Consider the following 27,501-nt stretch of genomic DNA (forward strand, 5'->3'; position numbering starts at 1 on the left):
TGCTCAGGCTGGTCTCGAACTCCTGACCTTGAGCGATCCGCCCGCCTCGGCCTCCCAGAGTGCTAGGATTAGAGGCGTGAGCCACTGCGCCCGGCCGAGAGGAACATTCTTTTCCTCCACTCCTGCTTCATCCTCTCTTTCTCTTTTCTTCAAATTCTGTTTTTGGCCTGTCTTTTCCCACCCTCCCATCTCCATCTGGTGGACACACTTTCATGTTTGTCTTTTTCATATTTGATTTTACTGTCATATTTCACATTTTACATGATTTTTTTTGGGTAAATTCACGGACAAAGTATCCTTTTAAATATATATATATTTTAAAAGTAAAATTTGCAAAGTTAAGTATTGTACATGTAAACTAATGATTCAAATTCACCAGGTTTCTAAGCTATTCAGAGTAAGTCAGTCAGGTAATTTTTGCTGCATCTGAGCAAAAATGCATCTGAATTCCTGTTAAGTGGATTTGCAAGATGAAATCTTAAGTGTACCTCTTTCATGGTCATCTAAATCTAGAAAAACAAAATCAATAAAAATCTATTCATGCTTATTAAGCATTTCAAGGAGGGTGTGAATAAAGAGCCGAGGCTGGGAGCAGTGACTCCAGCAGTTTTTCTGAAACTCAAAACTAATAACCAATGTCAACCAGTAACTCTTTCCTCCCCTTGTTTAAAGAATAATAGAGACAACAGGAGAGGATAAAAAAAAACCCAGTTATATTTTTAAAGAAAGTATACATCTTAAAACGAAAAACCCATTGGCAATGGCTTTGTAAAAGACACCGGAAAAGAACAAACCCAGGCACGTCGTGCAACACTGCAAACAGCTGACTTTGGGAAGGCGTCACCCCCAGACACAATCTCACTGGAGCGCCCCCCACGCCTAGCCCTGCCCGGGTCCCCTCCCCGTCCCTCTTCCGCATGCGCACACCGAGCGGACGCCGGCTCCGTGCGCTCGTCGCCTTCCCCGCCCCCGACTTTCCGACTCGGGTTGGTCTGTTTCGCGGGACCGCCCCTGCGGCAGGACCAGTGTGGCAGCCGCCCCGGCGCTCCGCCCCGCCCGGCGGCCGCGTGCGGCTGCTCCGCTCGGAGCCGGGCAGCGAGCGGGGATGGCGGCGGTGGCGGCGACCGCGGGGCGGCTGCTCGGGCTCCGTGCGGCCGGGGCTGAGCGGCGCTGGCGTCCGCTTCGTGGCGCGGGGCTGGCGCGGGGCTTCCCGCAGTCCGCCTCGGCGGGCCATGGTGCGGTCCAGAGGCGGCAGGTGGCTCACTTCACTTTCCAGCCCGACCCGGAGCCCCAGGAGTACGGTGAGCCCGGGGCTACCCTCCCCGGCCCCGCTGCGGCCCGGACCCCCAGGCCGGGCGGCGCGCGCAAGGAGCGCCGCTCCTCCCATCCGGGCCGGGCCGGCGGGCTGGTCCCGCATCCCGGCTTATCCCTCCCTGCCTTACTCTCTGGACCCTCCCTGCCCCAGGGGCTGACTGTGATTCCCTCCTGGCTCTAGTCTTTGTGACTGTTCGCCCTCGAGACGCAGCCCCTCCGCACCCTCGAGATGGGTGAGACCGCGTACTGCTGTCTGCAAGGGCGCGAGGGGCAGGGTTGGTGGCCCGGGACGCCTCCCTCCGCCCCCCTCCATCCCTGCCTTCTCAACCCAGGCCTTCGGTGGTGTTCCAGCTTGCCCAAGGCTGGGTCACTAACTTTAGGCAGTGGCATTTGAAAGCAAAAAAAAAAATATGTATTTTTCCTTTCAGTAGGTAAGAAGAAAACCAAGGGTCTAAGTAACTGAATTGATTTTGCCAAGGTCACAGAACAAGTTCCTCCTAGAAATGGGAAGGAATCCAGGCTTCTTATTTGAGTTTAGTACTGAGCTTGAGCTGGGCAGTGCTGCTCCTTAGCCAAGGAGAGGTAATCCATGAAGGTGATGGGAGGAGGCAGCCACGGGAAGGGCATGTAGCAAACTCCACGTAATATGTTGCATACTGTTGCAAGACTTTTACCATTTCTTCTGCAAGTTTTATGTGATCTCTTAAAGATCCAGTGTCTGTTATCAGAATATCGGGAAATACTAAGAAAACATTTACCATTTGCTTTTCTAATAACTTCTCACGGGCTAGAGCAGATGTTTTTGAAAGTGTGTCTTGTGAATAATAAGAATGAGCATTTATTGAGTGCTTACCACAGGCAGGCGCTGTCTGGGTGTGTTTCATCTCTTTTGATGCTTAGGACAACCTTAAAAGGTAGGTAATGTTTTTATTCCCATTTTGTAGTTAGGCTAACTGAGTTCTTGAGATAGTTTGTCCAAAGTTACACAGCTAAGTTAGTGGTAGCTCCCGCTTTGGAATCTAGTTGATTAGTCAGATTCCAGAGCTTCCATTCTAAACAACCTATTAAAATGCATGTAGAAATAATTTACTAAGAGAGTGCCCCAGTTTTGTGAAACAGTAGATACCATAAAGGTGTTTTGTCACCAACAAGATAAATCCTCAATTCTGTCTTCAAAGTAAAGAAATTTTGGACCAATACGGAAGCAATAGAGCACAGGCCTTCTTAATCCCCCCTTCCGTAATTGTAAACTTACTAAAATCTCAGTAAAATGATATCACATTTATATGTTCATTCTCGTAAAAATAATACAAACATATTAACAGATAATTTGGATAATAGAGAAAAAGTAAAAAAAAATAATTTCAACACCTATGACAATAAGCATCACTAACATTTTGGCGTGTATTCTTCAGGTATTTCCTTCCAGTTTAGTGTAGTCTTTTCCATAATTGCAGTTTTAATACAAATACAATTTGCATTATTTAATCAGAAGCATTTTGCTATGATGCTATACTGTTTTTATAACCTTTTTAGAATTTAGAGGACATGTTCCATGGAGTAGAGACACAATTCAGTAATCAAAATCTTGACTCTGGAAACAGATTGTCCTAGGTTTGCTCTTGTCCCTGCCACCTATGACTTTGGAGTTATCACTTATGCTCTATAAGCCTCAGTTTCTTTATAAGTAAGGAGTTAATACCTACTTGAGGTTGTTCTGAGGGTTAAATAAAACAATCTTCATAATGTGCTTAACATAGTGTTTGACAACTAAGAAGCAAGATTCACTCAGAAAGAGGAAACTTTAAATATTACCATTTTGCTTTTGTTGTTAGAGTTTTGCAATGTTATGAGTAATGCAGATATGAGCATTTCATGCATATGGCTTTTGTGTATCTGAGATTATTTCCTGAGGTTAGCGTCCCAGGGGTGAGATTTCTGACTCAAAGTTATGAATGCTTTAATGGATTTTTAATGCATAGTTCAAATGACCAGATTGGGCCACCTTCATTAGGATTTGAAAGAGAAGGTAATTGCAGTGTAGACACTCCATAAGTATTGGAGATCTGATAGAAATTATCTCACTAAAATTCTCACCATAGCCCTACACATTAGGTATTGTTTTTCTGGTTTGTATAGAGGAGGAACTGAGTATCGGTAGTAAAGTTACTTGCTCAAAGTCACAAAAGGATTAAATGGCATAACAGGTTCCGCGCCAGGCCTGCCTTATGCGAGTATGTTTACTCCCTTTATTATACTGTGTTCTCCAAGAAGAGCACATCCTGGCCTCATTATGCCCCTGATTCTTGGGCATTGTGTGTGTGTGTGTGAATTTGTTTACTTATTCATTCTATGCATTTTTATTTTCTCCTGGATGCCAAACTCTGTGCCAGCTGCTAGGGCTATGGTCATGGCCCTATCCTCATGGAATTTGAGGTCTAGTGAGGAGACAGGCAAAATATAGCAATCAAATACATAATTAAAACAATCCCAGTTGCAATAAATTAGTGGATGGCAATGTTCAGGCACTAGGAAAGAGAATAATAGAGACCTGGCAAGGATCCAAATAACATTTAATGAAGCTCTCAGAAAGGAGTATGGAAGGAGGTGTGAAGGGGGTACCAAGTGAAAGGGGTCAACATGCGTGAAGGTCCTGAGGTGGCAGAGAGCTTGGATGGTGGAACTGAGAGAAGACTTGAGTGGTGATCTTTGGGGACAGTGGTGCAAAATGGGATCATTGAGGTGGGCAGGAATGGGATCAAGCAGGCCTTGTGAATGTGAGGACTGGGACTTTATTCTAGGTTTTTGTAGGGTTTTGAACAGGGGAGTAACATGGTGTAGTTTGCTTTTTAGGACTCTCATTAGAGCAGCTCTTTGATGAATGATTTGGGAAGTGGAATGAATAGAATGAGGGAATGGTTAGGATGCCACTTCCTGGAATGGGAAACATGGTGAGTTCTGGAATAGGACACCAAGAGTTCAGTTTTGTGTTTGTCGAGTTAGAAAAGCTCAAGACACCAAAGTTGAAGAACTGAAAACTGTTGGATATAAAAGTCAGGAGCTAAAAAAGTCTGGCTGGGTTGGAGATAACCATTTGGGAGTCGCCAGCATATAGATGGGTTTAAAAATCACTTAGAGATTGAGTAGAAAAGGAGCCAGCCAAAGGAAGGGAAGTACCATAGCACCATGACAGAAGTTACCAGGTTGGTGCCCCAAGATGGGGTAACCCAGGGACTCTAGCTACAGTCTCTTCAACTTTAAATCGTAGGTCCTCTCACTTTTGGCAACCCACTCCCCTATACTGTTTATTTCCTTTCTTTTCATGGGTATGTGATATACACTGGTACCTTATAGATCTTTCATTTACTTTTTTTTGAGACAGGGTCTTGCTGTGTTGCCCAGGCAGGAGTACATTGGATATTCACAGGTGTGATCATATCACACTGTATCCCCAAATTCTTGGGCTCCAGTGGTTCTTCTTCCTCAGCCTCCTGAGTAGCTGGGACTGCAGGCATAAGCCACCGAGGCCAGCTCATTTACATTTTAATACAAAATGTCCTGCCCTTGATATTTGGATTTTCTCTGAATCTTACTTAATTAAAAAATACTTCACTGCTGAAAAATGCTAATAATCATCTGAACCTTCATCAAGTCATAATCTTTTGCTGATGGCAGGTCTTGCTTCAGTGTTAATGGCTGCTGACTGATTGGGGCGGTGGTTGCTGAAGGCTGGGGTGGCTGTGGCAATTTCTTAAAATAAGACAACAATGAAGTTTGCTGCATTGATTGACTTCCTCCTTTCACGAGAGATTTCTCTGTAGCATGCGAGGCTGTTTGACAGCATTTTACCCGCAGAAATTCTTTCAAAATTGGAGGCAATCCTGTCAAACCTTGCTGCTGATTTATCAACTAGGTTTATACAATATTCTAAATCCTTCATTGTCATTTCAACACTGTTCACAGCATCTTCACCAGGATTAGATTCCATTGTAAGAAACTACTTTCTTTGCTCGTTCCTATGAAACAACTCCTTATCCATTCAAGTTTTATCATGAGTCTGCAGCAATTCAGTCACATTTTCAGGCTCCACTTCTAATTCTAGTTGTCTTGCTAAACTAGAGAACCATATGTGCAGTGACTTCTTCCACAGAAGTCTGGAGGGTTGGAATCAACTTCTTCCAAACTCCTATGAATGTTGACATTTTGACCTCCTCCCATGAATCGTGAATGTTCTAAAATGTAGCAGTCTCCAGCCTTTTTGGCACCATGGAAGACAATTTTTCCCAGATAAGGGGGAAGAGGTCAGAGATGGGGGTGTGGGGGGCAGGGTGGTAGAGGCAGAGCCCAGGCAGTGACTTATGGCCCTGTTTTTCTAACAGGCCATGGACCAGTACCCGGCTGCTGCTCGGGGGTTGGGGATCTAGAATGGTGAAACCTTTCCAGAAGATGTTCATTTTACTTTGCCCAGATCAATCAAAGGAATCACTATGGCAGCTATAGCCTTATGAAATGTATTTTTTAAATAATAACACTTGATAGTTGAAAGTACTCCTTGATCTGTGGACTGCTGTATGGATGTTGTGTTAGCAGGGATGAAAACAACACTAATCTCCTCGTACATCTCCATCGGAGCTCTGGGGTAACCAGATGCATTGCCAGTGAGCAGTAATATCTTGAAAGGATTCTTTTTTTTCTGAGCAGTAGGTCTCAACAGTGGGCTTAAGATATTTAGGAAACCCTGCTGTAAACACAGGTGCTGTCATCCAGGCTTTGTTGTTCCAGTTATAGACCACAGGCAGAGTAGATTTAGCATACTTCTTAAGGGCCCTAGGATTCTTGGAATGGTAAATGAGCATTGCCTTTAAGTTCAGGTCACCAACAAGAGAGTCAGCCTGTCCTTTGAAGCTTTGAAGCCAGGCGTTGACTTTTCTCCAGCTATGAAAGTCCTAGATGTTATCTTCTTCAAATAGAAGGCTGTTGCATCTCCACTGAAAAATCTATTGTTTAGTGGAGCCACCTTTATCACAGATCTTAGCCAGATCTTCTGGATAACTTGTTGCAGCTTCTCCATTAACACTTGCTGCTTCACCTTGAACTTTTATGTTATGGAAACAGCTTCCAAACTCTGCCAGCTTCAAACTTTTCTTCAGCTTTCTCACCTCTCTCAATCTTCATAGAATTGAAGAGAATTAAGGCCTTACTTTGGATTAGACTATAGTTTAAGGGAATGTTGTGTCTGATTTGATCTTCTATCCACACCAAAAAGGCTATTTTGGTTTCTTAGTTGTTCACTGGAATAATCTTTTAATTTTCTTCAAGAGCTTTTCCTTTGCATTCCCAACTAGGCTGTTTGGCATAAGAAGCTTGGCTTTCAGCCTGTCTGTCTGGGCTTTCAACATACCTTCCTCACTAAGCTTAATCATTTCTAGTTTTAATTTAAGAGAGAGATGTGTGAGTCTTCCTTTCACTTGAACACTTAGAGGCAGTTATAGGGTAATTAATTGGCCTAATTTCAATATTGTTGTGTCTCAGGGAATAGGGAAACTGGGGCAGACGGAGAGACTTGGGGGAATGGCTGGTCAGCGGAGTAGTCACAATACATACAACATTTGCCAATTAAGTTTGCTGTCTTATATGGGCGTTGTTTGTGGTTACAATAGTAACCTCAAAGATCACTGATCACAGATCAAAATAACATATAATAGTAATGAAAAAGTTTGAAATATTGTGAGAATTACCAAAGTGTGACAGAGAGACATAAAGTGAGCACATATTGGAAAAATGGTGCTGATAGATTTGGTCATTGCGGGGTTGCCACAAACCTTCAATTTGTAAAAAACGCAATATTTGTGAAGCACAATAAAATGAAGTGCAATAAAACAGGGTATTCTTGTATCTATTAAATGATGTAATCTTAGCCCTAAGAAAAATAAATTTTGAAGTAGTTATGGATATGTGGTGTGATTGTATATCCTTTGGCAAGGTGATATGCCAATACTTGCTTCAGTAAATTCCTATCATCCCCACCAGAAATAAAAGTAGAAACAGGTTATTCTGGGCACACAGGGCAGCAAGACATATCTGACTGGGGATTGCCAAGACCTGAAGCCTGGGCATTCAGTGCTGTTGAAAGGCTCAGAGAGACTTCAGAAGCCTGGGAAGGCAGAATATCAGAAGGCCGGGGTGTCAGTGGATAATAGAAGGATTAAAGAAGTCATAGGTCAGAGTCTGCTGTGGAGCCAGGCCAGGCTAGAGAAGGGAATGAGTCTCCAGGAAAAGTGTAAGGGACCACTGTGTCATGCGCAGGGGCTTGAAGGCAACAGCAGTAGCTATTGTGACCCACACTGGGAATTAGACCTTAACTTTTGGGGCATCCTGTACTGCTGAAGCATGGAGCCTGGATGGTACAGTGGTCAGGGTAAGCAGCAGGTACCGAAGGGATTTGATGTCAGCATCCTGTGGGATAAGGTGTCCACCAGTGCATAGATCAGGCACTAAGGGAAGACTGGTCTGGGGATGGGAGACGATGTAGGCACAGGCCTTTCTGTGCTCTGAATAGTGCTTTGGGAGAAGAGTTGATCTAAAGCTCTGGGATGACTCTGGGCGCTGGGCAGCACCTGGGCTTAAAATCAAAGTTCTAAGGTCATGGTGTTTCTGAATTCCAGTGCTTGGAACTTTGTCCCATGAAGCTTTACTATACTATTCAGACTAGTACAAAGACCAAGATGAAGGATATAGACAAAGCCCAGAATCTAACAATAAATAGCTAATATTTATTCAGCACTCACTGTGTCAGGTACTGTTGTAAGTACATTACGTGTATTGCTCCATGTATTCCTACCAAAAAATCCATTTAGGGGGCTAGGCATTGGCTCACAGAGAGTCTACTTCAGTAGTGAGACAACAGGAAGGACTAAGTGAGATGTGTGCAGGCGTAGGAGTATGATGTTCTCCAAACTCCAGCAGTTCTGGGTACTGAAGTTTATCTTTGTTTTACAGTCATCCTCACTGTTTTATGGTTCATGACCATTTTCTGTTGATGGCATATTTAACACATGCCACTGGTCACGTGCTTTCTTTGTGGCTTAGGTTCCCAACTCCTGCCCTGAGAGTGTCTTTCCAGACTATTCTCACCGTGGCTGGTCTCCTTTGCTGACCTTCCATAGCTTTTTTTGTCTGTGCACATTTAGCCACTTGGTTATATTCTTTCTTCCTTTTTTATACTTGTTTTTTAATTGTTTAATATGTATAATTTTGTACATTTTTTTTTTGGGACAAAAAAAATTTTTGTCCCATCAACAAGCTTCTTCAGGTCTGTATTGCTTTTGTATCTTCTACGGAGCCACCATCGTAAATAATTCAGTAAATTCACATAATATATTTTATGTTTTATACCTTGATTTTAGTCAAGTTGTAATAAACTATTAGGAAACAGGTTGTTTTTACATACCTTACAATGTATGAAATATTTTTTGATTTTCACAGGGCAAACTCAGAAAATGAATCTTTTCCAGTCAGTAACAAGTGCCTTGGATAACTCATTGGCCAAAGATCCTACTGCAGGTAAACTTCATTTGTGCTTCACTTGTGACAGCTGTGTTAATTCCGGAATTGAAGGTTTGCTTGAAGTATGTATGTGGAACTCAATGGTTAACATCATATCTGCCTGGAATTTTTAAAAGACCTGATTAAAAATTAAGGGTAAATAATCAAATTGCAATATTATTAACAAACTTTTAATCCACTTATTACTAATTAGCTTTCATGTATATCTAATATCATCAAGTTAACTTTCTCTCATGGTATGTATGATCCTGATATATTAATGCCTTCTGGATTAATACCTACTGTATACTCTTGTTTCTTTAGCATATAGAAAAAACAAAATACCACTTTATTCAGCTAGCTATTTATCAAATGAGACTTGACTTCATACTTTCCCTTGGGATACATTGTCATTCAACTTGTAAGATTTTTTGGAAATAATTTTAATATAATATTTATAATTTTATAAATAAAAATATTTATCTTATTAAATTATTGATGTAAAAACAATTGTACTTCCACTGTATGTTTTCTAAGTTTTATTGCCTTTACTTCACATACGTATGCACATATACTTGTGTAGGGGAGCCAGAGATTACCTCCATCCCCTCTTTTAGTTCTTAGTGGGCTCTTTAGCTGGGTCTAGAAACCAGATTGACACCAGGCAGATGAACCAGAGAAAAGCATATACATTTATTAGTTTTGCACGTACGTGGGGATCTTCACAAGAGAGTAAAGTCCAAAGAAGTGGCCGAAGCAAGATGCTTTCATACTTTTTAGACAAAGCATAAATTTAAGAAGAACTTATGGGACAAAGAAAATCTGGCTAGGGGCAGTAAATTTTCTAGGAGAATCACTAGGATAAATACGGGAGGTGTAAAACAGGTGGAAGATAAGGGTTACTTTGTTAAGTATGTTTATTCAGGTCCATTGCAACCTTCAGTTTTAAGTCACTGGTGATACTTTCTCTGGTATAGAGAGGGTATCCCTCCCAGAGGATTCTGTCGCTTGCTGCATGCATGAAGTGATAGGTCAGCTCACCCTTTCTGAACCTACAAGTTCTCCAATGTTTTTAACTTGAAATAATCCATATAGCAATCTGGCTTATATAGGGATAGCACATCCTTCACTCTTCCTTTTCCCTGGTCTGAAACTCACCAGAAGTTTCAAACATTAAAAGCTGATTTGGTGGCTGTGGAGAGAAAAGTTGAGTTAGTAGCTGTGCCACAAGGGATCTGCAAAGGAAGAGAAGAACGTAAATTAGGATACGAATGAATAAACAGAAAAGAACTAATCTAAGCACTGTTCCTCATACTCTATTAAACCTGTCTCCCATTCCTGGGAATAGGTCCATCCAATAAAATGTTTTGGCGTCATTTATATGATGAAGAATGTTTATCTTGTCTTTTAAAAGGTGTCAATTAGACTCTGTCCAGAATGATTCATATAGAAGCAGCGTTTTTCTCCAGTGATTGCACAGGCTCCTCCCTCTTAGGCTGTCAGTGTCTCTAGGACACAGCCATTCTGAAGGACAACAGAGGCTAAGCTATCAACTTCTAATTGGAGTGTTTTTAATGTGTGCATAGTAATGTTGAACTTTTTAAAAATTTTTCTATTTTTAGTAGAGATGGGGTCTCACTCTTGCTTAGGCTGGTCTTGAACTCCTGAACTTAAGCAATCCTCCTGCCTCGACCTCCCAGAGTGCTAGGATTACAGGCGTGAGCCACCATGTCCAGCTGATGATAAGAACTTTTGTTCTATTATTTCGAAAAGATTTAGAACTGCCTTTTCAATCTCGTAAACTCCAATGCCTGGGAAAAAAATCTTTCAGCATTGAATAAACTTAGAATTGTGATATACAAGTGGATTTTTAATGTTCCGTCTAGTAAATTTGTGTAGTGCTAAGAATTGTGATATATAAGTGGGTTTTCAATATTACATTTAGTACATTTGTGGGGTACTACCATATGAACAAAGGAGCCCAAGTGTGTGATTTGCCTAACATTTAACATAGAGTACCTGGTGACAGTGGTGCTAAGTATCTGAATCTATGTTGCCTGGTCATCTAGGTAGGAATCCTTTATATGTATTATTACCACATAAGATAAACAGACCAGTGTTGTTCACAGATAAGGTCAGAGTAGAATTTTTGACCCTCCCCCTCCTGCCCAAGTTGGGCTTTGTTGTGACTTGTCTTCTGTCATATTGACCTCTGCACATCTCCATCCTCCATATGTCCCTGCTAGTTCATAGGAACAGAACAGGTTGCAAAATATCTGATATAGGAGGCCTTTAATTTGGTTTTGGCAGTCATAGGGCTTAATTTTATTACCTGGCCAAATTAGTCCAGAGTTTTTGTCTTTTGTATGTAATCTTTTTTTTTTTTTTTTTTTTTTTGAGACAGAGTCTTGCTTTGTTGCCCGGGCTAGAGTGAGTGCCGTGGCGTTAGCCTAGCTCACAGCAACCTCAAACTCCTGGGCTTAAGCGATCCTACTGCCTCAGCCTCCCCAGTAGCTGGGACTACAGGCATGCACCACCATGCCCGGCTAATTTTTTTCTATATATATATTTTAGTTGGCCAGATAATTTCTTTCTATTTTTAGTAGAGACGGGGTCTCGCTCTTGCTCAGGCTGGTCTCGAACTCCTGACCTCGAGTGATCCACCCGCCTCGGCCTCCCAGAGGGCTAGGATTACAGGCGTGCGCCACTGCGACCGGCCTAAGTCCAGTTTCTTGACAGACTTTTCCGAAAGTCCGTTTAGTGTCCAGACTTTTATGTTCCACTTGTCCTGAGGATTGTGGATGCTACGAGATATGAAATTTTGAGTACCCCAGAGTTTTTGCGAGCAAGTGGTTTATCTCTGCTGTGAAATGAGTTCCTTGGTCTGACTTAATCCATAAAGGAATACCAAAGCAAGGAATGATCTCAGTTATCGATTTAGTGATAAAGGAGGGATAGGTTAATAGGACTTGCTCATAGGTGATCTGTCTCCATGTGGAGAGGTGCTGTGTCTTAGGAACTTGTAGGAGAGTGGATACAGCATGGGAAGGGAACATAGAGGTGAATGGGAGAGCCTAGCTCAGGAGTGTTGCTTTATCAATTAGGGCAGCAGCCGCTGCTACTGTGCACAGGCATGAGGCTTGCCTGCTGCCACAGGAGCCAAGTGGGCATGACACATATGCTACAGGGCATATCTGAGAGGCAGAGGGTTGCCCTAGAATACTTGTGTTATTTTCATGACAATACAGGTGAAAAGGTTTATTAAAATGGAGTGAGCCAAGAGCAAGGGGTGTGGACAATGCTAATTTTAAGGCTTTAAAGGAACTTAATGCCTCTGAGGGCCCCCTGGAGTGGTAGTGGGAGGAGGACATACAGTGGTTTGGCAATAAGAGCAAAATTAGGACTCCAGCCACAAGAGGGATGGACAGACTGACTCAAGGCATTTTGGAGTGAGCTTTTGAGTGCCCTCAGGTATTTTGTGCCTTAAGTAAGTGGTAGTTGTTTGTACTAACTGAAGGTCAGATCTGGAGGCTTTATTTAGCTAATGCCTTTAGGAGAATGAGAGATTCTGTAAGGACATCTTGTTCAGTTTGGTCACAAAGCAGAAGGTCATCAGCATATTGCATGAGGGTGGAGCCTTGGGTGAAGGCTGTAGAATCCACGTGGGCTTTAAGGATTTGAGAGAATATTGAGGGGGACTCACAGTATCCCTGAGGTATGGAGTCCATGTTAATGTCTCCCTCTAAATGTAAACGCAAAGAGAAACTGTGAGTCAGAGTGCAAAGGAATTGAAAAGAAAGCCTAGCAGAGGCCAATTAGTGTCAACCGGGCTGTATCAGCAGGAACTGAGGTAAGGATAGTGGCCACATTGGGGAGGACAAGGTGGTAGAGAGTTACAAAGGAGTTTATGGCTCTTTCAGCCTGTACAAATTGATAGATTTGATTTCTGTCTGAGTCAGATATCTCTTCCTTTTTTACTGGTAAGATCAGGGCTTAAAATAAGTACACTCTGCTGCAAAAGGCAGTCTGTAATAGGTTTGATTCCTCATTCTGCATCTCATGAGAGGGGTACTGAGCTACTGATGGCAAGGGTTTGTTCTTTTCCATGCAGTATGTACAGGTTCTGCACTCAGTAGCAGTCCAGTCTCATTTGCCTGTGAAGCCTGGAGATGAGTTGGGACATCTTTTAAAATTGCATCTTCTTTAGTGGAATTTGAACCAAGATGGCTTTCCATGAAAAAGAGAATAGGAAATTTAGAGTTTGGTCTGAAGGCAGAGAAATTAAAGTGCCTTTCTTATTACATTGTGTGGTGGCATTAAACTTACATAATAAATCTCTACCTAAAAGGTCTGCTGTGAGGAGTCAAGAACTAAAAAGGCATGGTGGGTGTTACGAGGGCCTAATGATACTGGGGCAGCCTGAGATACAGGCAGTGAAATAGGTTGCCCAGAGAGTCCAACAGCTTAAATAGAATCAGAGGTAACAGGTAAAGATAACTCCTGAGTGAATAGTAGAGAGACTTGCACAAGTGTTTATTTAAAAATCCGATTCCCAGTCCTCTACTTTAAGCTTTATGGTGGGCTCTGGGGTTTGACTGAGGATTGGCTGACCCTGTCAGTCAATGGGGTATTGTCCCACAGGAGGGAAAAAAAAGCCTTCTGAGGGTGCTGGGTTTTAGGGAGAGTTTCTTCCTTTTTTTTTTTTAGAAGTATAAGACAGCAGTTTTTCCAATGCCCTGGCTTTTTGCAGTACCTGCAAATTTTATGGCTTCCAAAGCCAAGAGGAGACTGAGTTGTTCTCAGAAGGCTGCCTTTGTTTCTGTAATGATTAAAGCTTCAAGGCAAGGACTGTTGATTTCATTGCCATTTTCCTCTTATTTTCTTGTAAGCCATTTTCAAAGAATTGTGTAGCCACTTCTATTATAACACTTAGAGATTGACCAGCCTAACCAATTATACTATTTTGGATTTTCCTTTTTATGTTGGGAAGATTTCCATCCGGAGCAGAGATTAGAAGATTTCTATGCTCTGGAGTTTCAGGATAGAATGCAATAAGCCTTTGAAAACCTTGTATCAATTTCTTGACAAATGCCTTGGGGTGCTCTTCCCCTTTCTGGATACACAGTGCAACATTAGACCAATTCACCTTAGGGGGGAAAGCTCGATATTGCTCCTATTAGGCCCTGAATGACAGCGTCCGTCTGCGCTATCTCTTCATCATTTGCAGGAGGGCCAGGAGGGGCTCTGGCCATCTCTTCCCTCTGTGGCAGGGGTTTTCCCCCAGAGGCCTTCTGGCCTAATAACTGCAGTTTAATCATCAAAGGGAAATATTCCCCCTAGTAGCCAGTCAAGCTCCCTATGTGTGAGGTTATGGATGGCCACTAATCTCTCCAAATCTTTTCTAAGCTTGGTAAGATCTTCTGAAAGTGGGGGCAAAAGGGCTTTTTATGATTTAAAAGCTCTGCTGCTGTCCAGGGCACATGAATTCTTTGAGTAGCGAGTCCAAGAAACATTTGCAGAAGGCATTGCATAGGGAGGTCTGGAGGTGACACGGTCTGATTACAAAGCCTGGGAAGTAGGAGAGGTAGTAAGGCATCGCAAAGCAAGCCTTGCTGTGGTTCCTGGAGACTATGTCAGATCTATTATGCTTTCTGGCTGTCAGCTTTTACACAAATGATCTGTATGCCTGGGGCTTTTAGATCAGGCTAGAGGGCTTTTTGTAAATCATCCAGAGAAAGGGGGGTTAAAGCAGGCAGCTGGATGTCTAAGGGATTTTCTGAAAAGTGTGGAGGAGTCAAGGGATTTTCTTGAGGGGACAGAGGAGGAGGAAGAAGCTGAGGGGATGGAGTTGGATTTTGAGGATGGGGTGTTTAAACCGGGGGCCCAGAGAGCCAATAGATCTTCTGGTGGGGCAGGGACAGGGAGTTGGGGACAGAGTGGAGTATAAGTGAGTGGAGCGGAGGATTTATAGTGGGAGCGGATTTTAACTTTTGCTCTAGATCTGTTTTTTTGTTCTTTAATTTTATTAAGGGAACTTTTAAGGCTGGCTGTAATACTTTTCTTAGTTCTTCGTTCTATCTAATCTTCCCATAAATATCAATAGGCCAATTGTTTAGAATGAGAGCTCTCTAAAATTTTTTTCAAATATAGAAGTCTTTTAATTGAAAAGATCCATCTTCTGGCCATTGGTAATTAGGATCTTTTTTGCTGTATATATTTCAATAGCGACCTAATCCAATAAACCTTTTTATGGAAAGACCAGGAGATAACTTTCCAGACTTGAATAAATCTTTACCAGGGACACAAGGTGCGTTCCTGGAATGAGTGCAGAAAATGTAGCCCTCGTGATCCAAAAATTCACTCTCAGAAACAGACTAAGAAAGCAGAGATTTTTGTTGCCACAGGCAGTTAATATAGTGTTTGTATAAACATTGTCTCCAGTCTCTCGCAGAATGTGAGACACCTTCAGTCACAGCAGGCAATTCTGGGGTGGGAGTTTCCCAGCACAAATCCAGGCAACAAGGTTAAGACAAGAAAAGCCCTTTATGGATTGGCCTCTTACGACAAAACTCTCTTGAGAGTGTGACACATACGGACAAAGAGAGTGCCACGTAGTATCTTACGTGTCTCGAGTCCCCAGTCATTTCAGACTAGCTGCCTGACACAAAGCTGATACTTTGTGTCCTTTGGATGGCAGAGACCAGGGAGGGTATCCGCTTTGGTCACAGAGCCAAGCTTTCAGGACATAAAGCAAGACGAGAGGGGGACCGCCTCTATTTTATTTTTTGTTTCAGGGCTCCGCAGTTTGTCTAGGTAGACCCTGGAACTGATGAGAACCGTAAACTGGCCAGTCTGTGGAGGCGGTTGGAACAGCAGGCTTACACAGACTTATGCCTTGTTCTTACCCTGTGGTTCCTGGCCTTATGACAAATGACACAAAAAGACAAAGGAAGACAAAGACTATCTTTGAGATCAAAAGGATCAAATAGAAATCGAATGTACTCACAAAACACCAAAAGTTGCTTTTTACCCAAGGAACTAGTTCACAAACGTTTTCTCTTGTCGTACCCAATTTAGAGAGGAAAGAGTCTTACTGCTCCCCCACAGCAGAGATCCAGGAATCTGGTGGTGAGAAATCTTACCTCTGCAGCTTTTGGTCAGAGGTCCAGGATCTCAGCTGCAGCAGTTCCGAGCGAGCAGCGTTCCAGCCGGTGAATATGGCACCACGCTGGCTGCCAGTTTCCGTAGGGGAGCCAGAGGTCACCTCCAACACCCTTTTTAGCTCTTAGTGGGCTCTTCAGCTGGATCTAGAAACTGGATGGATACCAGGCAGATTAACAAGAGAGAGGCATACATGTTTATTAGTTTTACATGTACATGGGGATCTTTGCAAAGAAGTGGCCAAAGCAAGATGCTTTTATATTTTTTAGACAAAGAGCATAAATTTAAGAAGAAATGACAGGACAAAGAAAATCTGGCTAGGGGCAATAAATTTTCTAGGAGAGTCATGGGAGTCACTAGGAGATATATGGGGGTAGGTGTGAAACAGGTGAAAGATAAGGGTTGCTTCCTTAACTGTGTTTATTCAGGTCTGTTGCAGCCTCCAATTCTGGAGTCTCTGGTGAAAAGGGTTACTTTCTCTCCCTGGAGTGAAGAGAGTACTCCTCCCAGAGGAATCTTTATTGCTTGCTGCATGCTTAGGTTTCTGACCCTACAATTTCTCCAATATTTTTAATTTGAAATAATGAATATAACAATCTGGCTTATTTGAGGATGACATGTCCTTCACTCCTTCACATATATATTTACATATATATTTACTATACCTTGGGCTTCTACTTGAGAACTTGTAGTTTTAAGGTTAAGTGAGAAACACGTTATTTTTTAGGGGGAAGTGAAAGCTGGACTAGAGGATGCTTGGATGTTGAGTTGTTTTGAATGCTGAGCGTGATTGAACTAGATGAGTAAATTCATAGAGGAGGGTGAGTTATTTTCTTGAGGTCCACCAAGCTGATCAGGTACATTCATGGCACTAGGGCTCAGCTCCATGAACACCCCTGTTTTATTTTCCTTGCGTTGCTATAAAGCTCCTCTCAGTTTCCACTTATAGCATTCTTTGCCTTGCTCAGTATGTCCACCATACTTACCTCCTTTTTGTTTCACACAGTCTAAATCTCTTCCTTATTTGTGGCCATTCCCTTAGCTTGGGATGCTTTTCCTTCAGCTCTTCAGAGGGCTGACCCTCATCGTGTGCTGTGTCTAAGGAGAAACCAGCGGCCTGGGAGCCTGGACTGTGAGTCACAGTTCTGCCTCTAGTTTTCTGACTGGGCCAGGCACTTTCCTACTTCTCTGGAATGAGCACTCTGGCCTCATTTTCTTCATAAGTGAAACAAGATGAGATTCTATATCAACTGGGGTTTATGTTAAACTGTCCCCCCCACCAACTTGCCTTATATTTAACAGTGTAAGTGGATGTACTTTTGTCACAACTGTGTGTGCGAGAGAGAGAAACTGTCATCCAGTGGGCAGAGACCAGCGATGCTGCTATATGCACAGGAAAGACCCCCTCAAAAGAGTTATCTGGTCTAAAATGTCAATAATGTAGGAGTTGAAAAACCTTGATCTAGATCTATGGGCCATTTCTGTTTTATGATTTAAAATGTAAACATTTAAATTGCTTATTTCTCATTGTATTATTTAGGGATTATTAAATAAAATATGTTCCTTAAATATTGTTTTTCAGTAATATTTGGTGAAGATGTTGCCTTTGGTGGAGTCTTTAGATGCACTGTTGGTTTGCGAGACAAATATGGTAAGTCAAACCTGTATGGACAATATTCCTATAGAACTTTTACTTAAAGATCTTGAAAATACAAAATATGCTTGTTACATTGTGTGGATGGGTTCCTTTTCACTTCTGTAGCTACCTGCAGAATCCTTTGGCTTAAATTTCTCCAAATGTGTTGTAACTCTAGCATTCTTCCACTCTAGTTCATATTACACATATTATAGATTCCAGAATAATCTTCATTAAATGTATTTGTTTATTCCGTCATTCCTCTGTCCAAGAACCTTTGGTGTCTTATTGCTGCCTGCTTTAGCCAGTTTCTATTCCATTGCCTCCAGTTCAAGATTCTGATTGTTGGTCTCTGTTAATGGCTTTCATCTTGGAGGTGGGGGAGGGGGAGGAAAGAAAGAGAGAGAGAGAGAGATTTATTTTTTAAGGAATTGGCTTATGCAGTTGTCGGGGCTGGCAAGTCCCTAGGGTAAACTGGCTGGCTGGCTGGAAACTCAGGCAGGGTTTCCATGTTTCAGTCTTGAGACTGAATTCCTTTTTGCTTGGGAAAGCTCAATCTTTTCTCTTAAGGCCTTCAATTGATTGGATGAGGTCCACTCAGATTGTGAAAGGTAATCTGCTTTACTCAAAATCTGATTTAAATGTTTAATTGCATCTAAAAAATGCCTTCACAGCAACATCTAGACTTGTGTTTGACTATAGCCTGGCCAAGTAGACATATAATGAACCGTCATGTTACCCTTCCTATCTGTTTTATCCCAGCTGATCTGTCCTTTGCCTGGCTTGCCTAGCATTTCTGCCTGTTGCTTTTACTAATTTTATTTGACTCAGTTAGACTCGGAACCATCAGAATGTGTTTTGGCTCATCTTTGAATTCCCACTCCTCTGACTTACTGTGTAAGGAATGTGTTTTGACCCCTTACTGATAGGGATACCTTTGATATGCTTTTGACTTTTATTTCTTCTCTCAGTCTTATTAGATTTATTAATTAGAAGTCAGCAGAGCAGTTATGTCAGGGTTAGGAGGAGTTGGCATCTTCCTTTCTTCTTACCTTTGCCATTGCCCTATAATGTGTATGTTTGTACAGGGTGAGGAGGGTCTTTAAGATTTTTTTTTTTAAATTATCTTTTTTCCTGTTCTACCATCTCTGAGGTTGTTAATATATTATACTTGAATCCAAGAAACCATAGCATGTTCCTTCTCACTTATTAGGAACTTCCAGCTCATTCTTTTCTCTTCCATTTATAGCAGGTTGAGTTTCTCAGTCTAGTCCCTGTGCTTTCTCTTAGCTGTCTATTTCCAATATGTGCTGAGAGATAATTGGGCCAAGAGATAATTGGGCAAAATATTATCTTTATTCTCTTTGAGATGCCTACAAACTTTTGGGTCTTTAAAAAAAAGTTAAAAATCTTTATACATTTGATTTTAAAAGTAATGCATATACACCACAGAAAATTTGGAAAGGACAGAAAAGCATAAAGAAAAGAAAACTGAGATTGCCACTGTACAAGCCTCGGTATATATACTTCTTGAGTGTATTTGAATATGTTTGTATATATTAACTAATATTTCAAACATAGAATTATACTTTGTAACTTAGTCTTTTCTATATGTGGTACAGCTATGCTGCTGAGCAGTTTCTGGCCTTCACTGATCTGTCTAGCCTGGCTCAGCGTGGTGGCAGGCTGTGTGCTCATTTAAGTTGGTGGGTCCTCTTTGGCTATCTGCCCAGGTTCTCCTCCATGGCATTACTGTACGCATTCTGTCTGGGGCATTTTATTCATGCCATCTGCTGTTCACACACTAGTGACTCTTGAATTTCTATCTCTAGTTCAGACCTCTGTCCTGAGCTCCAGGTTGGGACATTCAGTATTGTACTGCACATCTTCACCTCAATGTTCCACAGTCACTTCAAACTCAGAATTTCTAAAGCTAGATTCATTATAGCTACCCAGCAAATCCGTGATTCCTGCTGCATTTCTTATTTTGTGAATATATCACCATCTATTCAGTTACCTAAGCCAGAAACCTGGGAGGATCCTAGTGTCTTCCTTTTTCATCATTCCTCACGTTCTGCCAAGTCCTACAATTTTATCTTCATAGTTTATTTATAATCTGGCCCTTCCTTTCCATTCTTACTGCCCTGGTACATCAGATATTTAATTTTCTCTGCCTGGAGAGTTTCATTTCTTTTCTTAGTAATCATTCTTCCTTTAGTTTCATCTTCCCTCCAATGCATTCTCTATCTTGTTGCCAGTGGGATCATTCTAAAATGCACATTTCTTAGCAGAATATACAGAAGATTTTGAGATCTACTTAAGTAGCTACCTGACCACATCCTCTTTATTTTTTAGCTGATGTTGAATTACTGAGTGTTTCCCCTAAGCCCTCTGCTGTTTTCTACCTCTCTTCCCTTGCACATGCTATCTAGATCTGTCTTCTTCATCTGACTACCAGGCAGACTACTATTTCTCTTTCAAAAGGCTCCTCTGTGAAGCTCTTCCTTACTGTCCAAGCAGACTCAGGCGCTACTTTATCACTGTTCAGATTACGTCTTTCAAATTTTGCAAGTTATACTGTAATTGTCTCCCCACTATATCTCCACACCAGACAGCTTCTCAGAGGCAACAGATCTTTAAGCTATCTGTGCAACTCTAGCACCTAATATTGTGTCAGGCAGCATTTATTAATATCAAGTGAATGTTGTTGAGTAAATTTACCCTTTGCTCTCTTACTAAGACTGTGGTCTACTGTCTCAGAAAGCAGATTTCCTTATCTGCCTTTAACTGTTTGGGTTGGTCTGATTTTTTTTTTTTTTTCATAACAAATAGGTTAAAACAGGGAGAAACGAACTCTTACTTGCAAAACTCCAGGACTCTTAGAAGGCACCTGCAGATTTCTTTCTACATGGTAGGGTCCGAGCTAATCAATGGCTAATTAACTCTTTTGGCTTCATTGTCAGCAGCTGCTGTGAATTTTTATGACAGCTTTAGGACTATGAATTCAAACTTTTAATAATTCTAGGTTGATGTTGATCAAGGTGAACAGTTAAATCATCACTACTCTCCAATGAGAGTGAGTGATCTGTTTTCGGAATTGAAGAATAAAGGAAATAGTGGAGAGAAAAATATGTTAAAATAAATTTTTCTTGCATAGTTAAAAAATCACATACTTAAAAAAATTCTCTGCCGTTTTGAGTATAGGTGAGGAATTTTTACTATACAGAAACATGTCTGCTTAGCATTCTTTTTTTTAAGTTAAGAGAATTTATATTTAAAATAACTAAAAGATTATATTGCTATAGCTCAATACAACAGCAAAATCATTACATTGCCTTAAATGACTTAGTAAAGAAAACTTCTTGTTGAGAAATCAGCTTTCTGGGGAGAACTGAGCGTTGAGTTGGAAGAGGGCACCGTCAGTAGGTGGCAGCCTACACTTTGAAATGAGACCATCCCTGTTTGCACTGTACCAGTGCTCTGGAACTGCTGCGAAGCATTTTATACTGCATCAGAAGATAGAATTTGAAGGGTTGCGGTGAGGGTTACTAATACAATATTGTAAAGCTGAATACTGCTTAATATAAAAAAGAAAGAATTGCATAATTAGAGGCAATGCTTTAAAAAAAGGGGAGGGAGACATAGAGCTATTTTTCATTCCTGGTGATCCAGATGAGTGTGGGTTTAGCAGCACTGAACTGATTCTCTCCTCCTTCCTTGTCTTTTGATAGGACAAAATAATATGGGCTTCGAAAATGAAAAGAAATAGAATAGTACATCCCCATCAGCACATTTGTACCAAATGGCAGCTTTAACCTCTTTATGGAAAGGAGATCAGGAGCAACAATTGGAATGAGGGGAATTCTAGGGAAGTGAGGATAGGAGAGGGCAGTTAAAGGTGGTCGATTGTGGGGTATGTGTGATTTGATGCTGAATGGCACACATGCTTCCATTTATGTAAGTGATGGGACAGATTCCACGCCATTTGCAAAATCTGTCCTCATTATTGTCATTCACTCTGAGAGAGACAGTGTGTGTGTTTCATTCAAATAAGACTTTGATGTGTCAGGTTCAAGGTGTTTTTATTTAATGCTATTCTGTACTGATATAGACATTGTTGGCTGTGGTTCTTAGACTATATTTGGCCCACTTATTGGATGAAAATTAGGTGAGAAAAGCCACAGCAGAGGACTTGCTGAATTAGTCAACAGGCCTAACCATCTGTCTTTTCATGGGACTTGATGTTTTTCCATTACTGTATTCATTCCTTTGCACCACAAGTGTGGCCTGTCATAACCGCTTGGGAAAACTAATAACACCACTTGCTTGTTTTCTTATGTAAACATCACAGAAATTGTATAACCAGATACTTTAATACACTGAAGTCAGGAAGGAAAACTAGGACAGGCATTGGAGAAGGCAAGTTTCCTCTATAATATACCAATACTGGGAGTTAACTTTGGGTCTCAGTGTCCTCGTTAGTGAATGGAAGGGAAAGGACCAGATGGTCCTCATGGATCTTTCCAACACACACACTCAGGTTATCCTTGTGCTTTTATTTCTTTTTAAAAAGGAGGAACACAATTTTTTTATGTTTTGGTTTCCTTTTACGTTTAGAAGTTTTTTGAATATGACAATTGTTATATCATCTTGGAACCATGGCACTTAATTTGACTTTTTCTTAAGAAGTCACCTTTCCAGCATAATGAATTTTATTTATTTATTTACTTATTTTTTAGGCAAGCATGAAAATGAAGTTTATTGAGGAGAGAAAGATAGGATTATAGGGCAAGAGCAAGATATGCATAATGAATTTTAAAGTTGAGGGCTGTAAGCAAAATCTTTTGAGTGGTCTCTTATATTTTTTCATGGATTATGAAAATTGACATCTTCAACAGAAAAAGTGACCTTCCATTACATGTTCCTGTTGCAAAGAAAGGGCTACTTGGGTGATAATCATACCCTTGATTTTAGTGTCAGGGTTCCATTTCAGAGTGGCAGTCTGTGAGATGAGGGTTTGGCTTCTGGGCAGTTGAAGCTCATTTTACTGAAGATAAAACTTGATAAAATTCATGAACAAAAATTCCTTAGGAAAATGGAGTATGAACATGATTTATTTCCCCTCTTGAAGTGTATATATTTATGACTTCAAAAAGCAGATTGAGTAGCAGATATAGATTGTAAGATGTCTAACTGTTTGAGGAATTTGGAGTGAAAACAGGTCTTAATAGGTTGGTATAAATCTTATTTTCTAACATACTTATTGAAACGTATTTTTAAAGGATTATTAGTAGGTTTAAGTCTTTTTCTTACTTCTGGAGTATCAGATACTTTAAATTGCTCCTGGTATTACAAGGTTCCTTTGTTTTCTAAAAGTACACATGTGGCAGAACAGGATAAAGAAAATGTTTAATATATCTTTTTCTCCTCAGTGCTTAATTGGTTTCTTTTTTAAAAATTGTGGTAAAATATACATAACACAAAATTTACCATTTTAACCATTTTTAAGTATACAGTTCAGTGGTACTAAGTACATTCACATTGTTGTGCAACCAGCACCACCATCTGTCACCAGAACTTTTTTTCATTTTGCAAAACCAGAACGCCATACCCATCAAACAATAATTCCCCATTTTCTCTACGCCAGCCCCTGGCAACCACCATTCTACTTTCTATCTCTATGAATTTGACTACTCTAAGTGCCTCATATGGGTGGAATCATACAGTATTTGTTCTTTTGTGATTGGCTTATTTCATTTAGCATAATGTCCTCAAGATTCATCCATGTTGTAGTATGTGTCAAAATATCCTTCCTTTTTAAGGCTGAATAATATTTCAGCCCATATATATATATATATATATATGTATATATATATATATATATATACATACATACATGTATACACACACACACACACACACACACACACACACACACACAGAGCACATTTTGTTTATCCACTCCTCTGTCCATGAACATTTAGGTTGCTTCTGCTCTTTGGCTATCGTGTACAATGCTGCTAAAAACATAGATATATAAATAGCTGTTTGTGTCACTGCTTTCAATTCTGAAGAACAATGTTGGAGGACTCATACTTCCTTCTTTCAAAACTGACTGCAAAGCCGTAGTAATCAAAACCGTGGCACTGGAACAGTGGCCAGTGGAATAGAATAGAGAACCTGTTATAGGAATAACCCCCTGTATATCTGGTGAAATGATTTTGACAAGGGTGCCAAGACTATTCAGTGGGGGGAAGGATAGTATTTTCAACAAATGGTGCTGGAAAAACTGGATATTCACATGCAAAAAAATGAAGTTGGACTCTTACCTAAAACCATATATGAAAACTAACTCAAAATTGATCAAAGACCTAAGCATAAAACTGCAAAACTCTTAGAAGAAAATGTGGGGGAAAAGCTTCATAACATTGGGTTTGGTAAAGATATTTTGGATATGACTCCAAAGGCATATGTAACACAAGAAAAAATAGACAAATTGGACTTCATCAAAATTAAAAACTTGTGCTTCAAAGGACACTATCAACAGGGTAAAAAGGCAGCCCATAGAAAGGGAGAAAAATATTTGCAAATCACATAACAAATAAAGGATTAATATCCAGAATATATAGAGAGCTTCTTAAACTATAAGAATAAAACCAACAGCCCAGTTAAAAAATAGGCAAATGTCTTAAGTAGACATTTCTCCAAAGAAGATATATAAACCAACAAGCACATGAAAAGATGTTCAACATTACTAATTATTAGGGAAATACAAATCACCACTACACTGGAATACCACTTCATACTCATTAGGATGGCTGTTATCAAGAAAACTAGAAATACAGTGTTGTTGAGAATGTGATGAAATTGGAACCCTTGTGCACTGTTAATGGGAATGTAAAGTAGTGCAGCCACTTTGGAAAACAGTCGGGCAGTTCCTAAAGAAATTAGAATTTCTATATGATCCAACAATATACCTTTCTTTTTATTTCTTACTTTTTTCTAGTTGAAGGAGTTACCATAGAAAATGGAATGAAAATATTATTGATTGCTTCTTCATTTATATTATTTTCTCTTATTGCTTTGATGACCTTTTGTGAATTTTTCTCAAATAAAGATTTTAGAATTTATTAAAATTAGAATTGGTACAAATGGTCCCTATATTTTTAATTTCTCTAAAAATCAAAATGAGTTTTCTCACAGTTGGCTTGTTGACCAGTAGCTTAACAAATAACACTTAAGAAAATATGGTATTTAATATATTTTGTAGGATATTACAGCTGGAGAGAAACTGAGGATTTACATAGTCTAGTAGTTCTTAACTAATGGTGGTTTTGGCAGTGTGTAGAGATATTTTTGGTTGTCGCGACTGGGGGATACCACTGGCATCTAGTGGATAGAGAACAGAAATGCTGCCAGACATCCTACCATGCACAGCACAGCCCTCTCCCACCAAAGAACTATCTGGCCCAAAGTGTCAATAGTGCCAAGGCTGGGAGACTCTTATCCGGTCTATCTCTATGTGATGTAGAAACTGAAGTTCTGAGAGGTCAGTGTTACCAAGTTGCCCAGTGGTAAGTAGGTGAGCCAGGTCTGGAGCTCAAGCTACCTAAAACCCAGTTCTGGGCTTTTTGCACAATATTTTTCCCCCTTATTTATAAATGAGCAACTCATTTATATAAAAATATAAGAAATATAAGGAATTCTAATAAAGCAGAACTCAAGGGTTTTACTTATTCCTGGAGTAGAAAGAAGCTAGTTATCAGAAATCCATATTAAAAAGTTTGAAAAAATTCTCTTTTTGTGATTCTCTTGTGAATAAGATTTTCTGAGTGTGTTAAGTTGTTCTGGGGTGGCAGCTGCTGCTTTAACTATTTTTTTTTCCCTTAATTGATTAAGCAATAAATGTTAGAGCTGCCAACAGGTATTCTCTTTGACACTTTAAGCATCAGTTAGAATGTAATGCCCTTAAGTCACTTTTTTCTCAACCTTGTTTGATAATGCCATGCTTTTAAATTTTCAAATGTGAGCAACAACAGGGGCTTGGAAGGTAGACCTGGATTAAAGTGGGTTGGGAAAAATGGGACTATAGATAGTTATTGTCAAAAAGAATAAAATTGATTCATATATCTTTTTAAATTTCACAATTAAGAATTAGAAAAATGAAACTCTTTATATTTTATTAAGAGCAATACATATGTATATATATATATATGGGGAGAAAGAATAAAGGATCTTTTGTTTTGCATTTTCATTGTTAAGTATGACATATATCACATGTCCACTTAATATTAGGGATGATGTTGCTAAATTAGCTTCCCAAATCTGGTGCTTAGTCTTCTGAAAAACCTCTTGCAGACAAGTACCTTTTAAAGAGGGATGAACACAGACTGTTTTCCCTTTAGTATTTACTACTTCTTGAATTAGGGTATATGACTAGGTATTTTTAATTGTTTACTTTTTGACAGCTCACTTTTTAATTTTTGTACATTGAAGCCAGTGATTTTTCTTTACTTCTTACATATTCAGAACTGCTTCTTATTCGATTCAGATATAATTTTTGAGTTATAGCTTTTCTTTTAGTGAGCAAGAAATATTAGATTAAAAAATCAAATAAAATACAAATATTTTTATTTTATATTGAAATTTTATATTTATTTTATTTTTATTTTATATTGAAATTTTAAGAGATATTTAACATAAAATGCCATCCACTAAAAAGATGAGTCACATTAATCCTAGGTAGAGTTATAAATACTATCTCTGTATTATTGTTCTTGTTGAATATCAGGTATCAAGTAACTTCTTGCCATTCCTGGCTATGCTGACCCTACGTAAAGGTAGGTTAGAACATGGTAATATAAGTACTGTAATTATGTATTTAGCACTTTTCTTTCAGATATAATAATACCTTTTAGAAGGCCACAGGTGTCCCTTTGGGATATGGGAGTGGAAAAAAGCATAGTAAAACAATATCATCATAAAGTTTGTGATTTTGACAAATTTGAAAAATGTAGTAGTGATTATTCTTTACCCCTTTGATTCCCATGCTCCAATATTGGCTGCAGTGGGAGACAGGGTGTGGGAAAAAATTTTGCTTTTGTGCTTCCTTGACCTAATTGTTTAAGACAATTATATTTATTTATCTTTTGTCAGAGTCATTTTCCTCTTTTTCAAAGAAAAACCACAGGCCGTGAAAGAATTAAAAATGGGCCCACTGCCACTGCTGTTATATTTTGGAGATTTGTAGAGTAGCTTGGATCAGACGAGTTACGAAAACTAGTTCTTTTTTTTGTTTGTTTTCTTCAAACAGCTTTTGCCTCTTCCTTGATTTCAATTTCTCAGAGGACCTTGGGGATTATCAATTTAACAGTTCTACCAAATTCTTCAAAATTAAAAAAAAAATCGAGTGAAGAATATCAGTAAATATAGCCAATTTAGATCCCTAAAATTATCAAGGCTGAAAGAGGATCAATGTAATAATTTTTATGGAACAGTTCAGATTGGCCAATATCTAGGTGTGCCTGTATTCTCCTCTCCTATTTTGTTCACCTGGAGGAAACAGATCACAAAGTCTGTTAAATTAAAACCGAGAATGCTCTTCCTTCTAGAAGTTGCATGCCTGATAGCCGTGGGTGCTATATGGCAACTTCATGTTGACATTGTGCTCAAATACTGAGTTGATATTGTCACTGGCCTGAAGTCACTTAACTGTCTCAGGAAGTTTGAATCTAAATGTGTAGGTTATTACACAGCAAGACATTTTACGCCTCTAATTCTAACTTGGATTTCCACTGTGTATTGCCTTTAATGCAGTTATAATAATAATAATAATTAAATTCTCT

General features: G+C 39.9%; 1 protein-coding gene across 3 annotated transcripts in view; it reads left to right on the top strand.

The window, feature by feature from the left end:
- Window positions 1-1,032: 1,032 nt before the first annotated feature.
- BCKDHB (branched chain keto acid dehydrogenase E1 subunit beta) overlaps window positions 1,033-27,501 on the top strand; it is a 217,394-nt gene continuing 190,925 nt past the window's right edge. Inside the window, exons 1-3 of one of the 3 annotated variants that reach the window (XM_045543936.1) lie at window positions 1,033-1,301; window positions 8,800-8,877; window positions 17,603-17,671. In XM_045543936.1, coding sequence (XP_045399892.1) covers window positions 1,106-1,301; window positions 8,800-8,877; window positions 17,603-17,671 — 343 coding nt within the window. In that variant the 5' untranslated portion in view covers window positions 1,033-1,105. The remainder of the gene's footprint in view (window positions 1,302-8,799; window positions 8,878-17,602; window positions 17,672-27,501) is intronic. The other 2 variants (XM_045543934.1, XM_045543935.1) reach the window with 2 other exon arrangements.

This window comes from Lemur catta, chromosome 2 (genome assembly GCF_020740605.2).
Source record: "Lemur catta isolate mLemCat1 chromosome 2, mLemCat1.pri, whole genome shotgun sequence".
In the NCBI taxonomy this organism is placed as follows: domain Eukaryota; kingdom Metazoa; phylum Chordata; class Mammalia; order Primates; family Lemuridae; genus Lemur; species Lemur catta.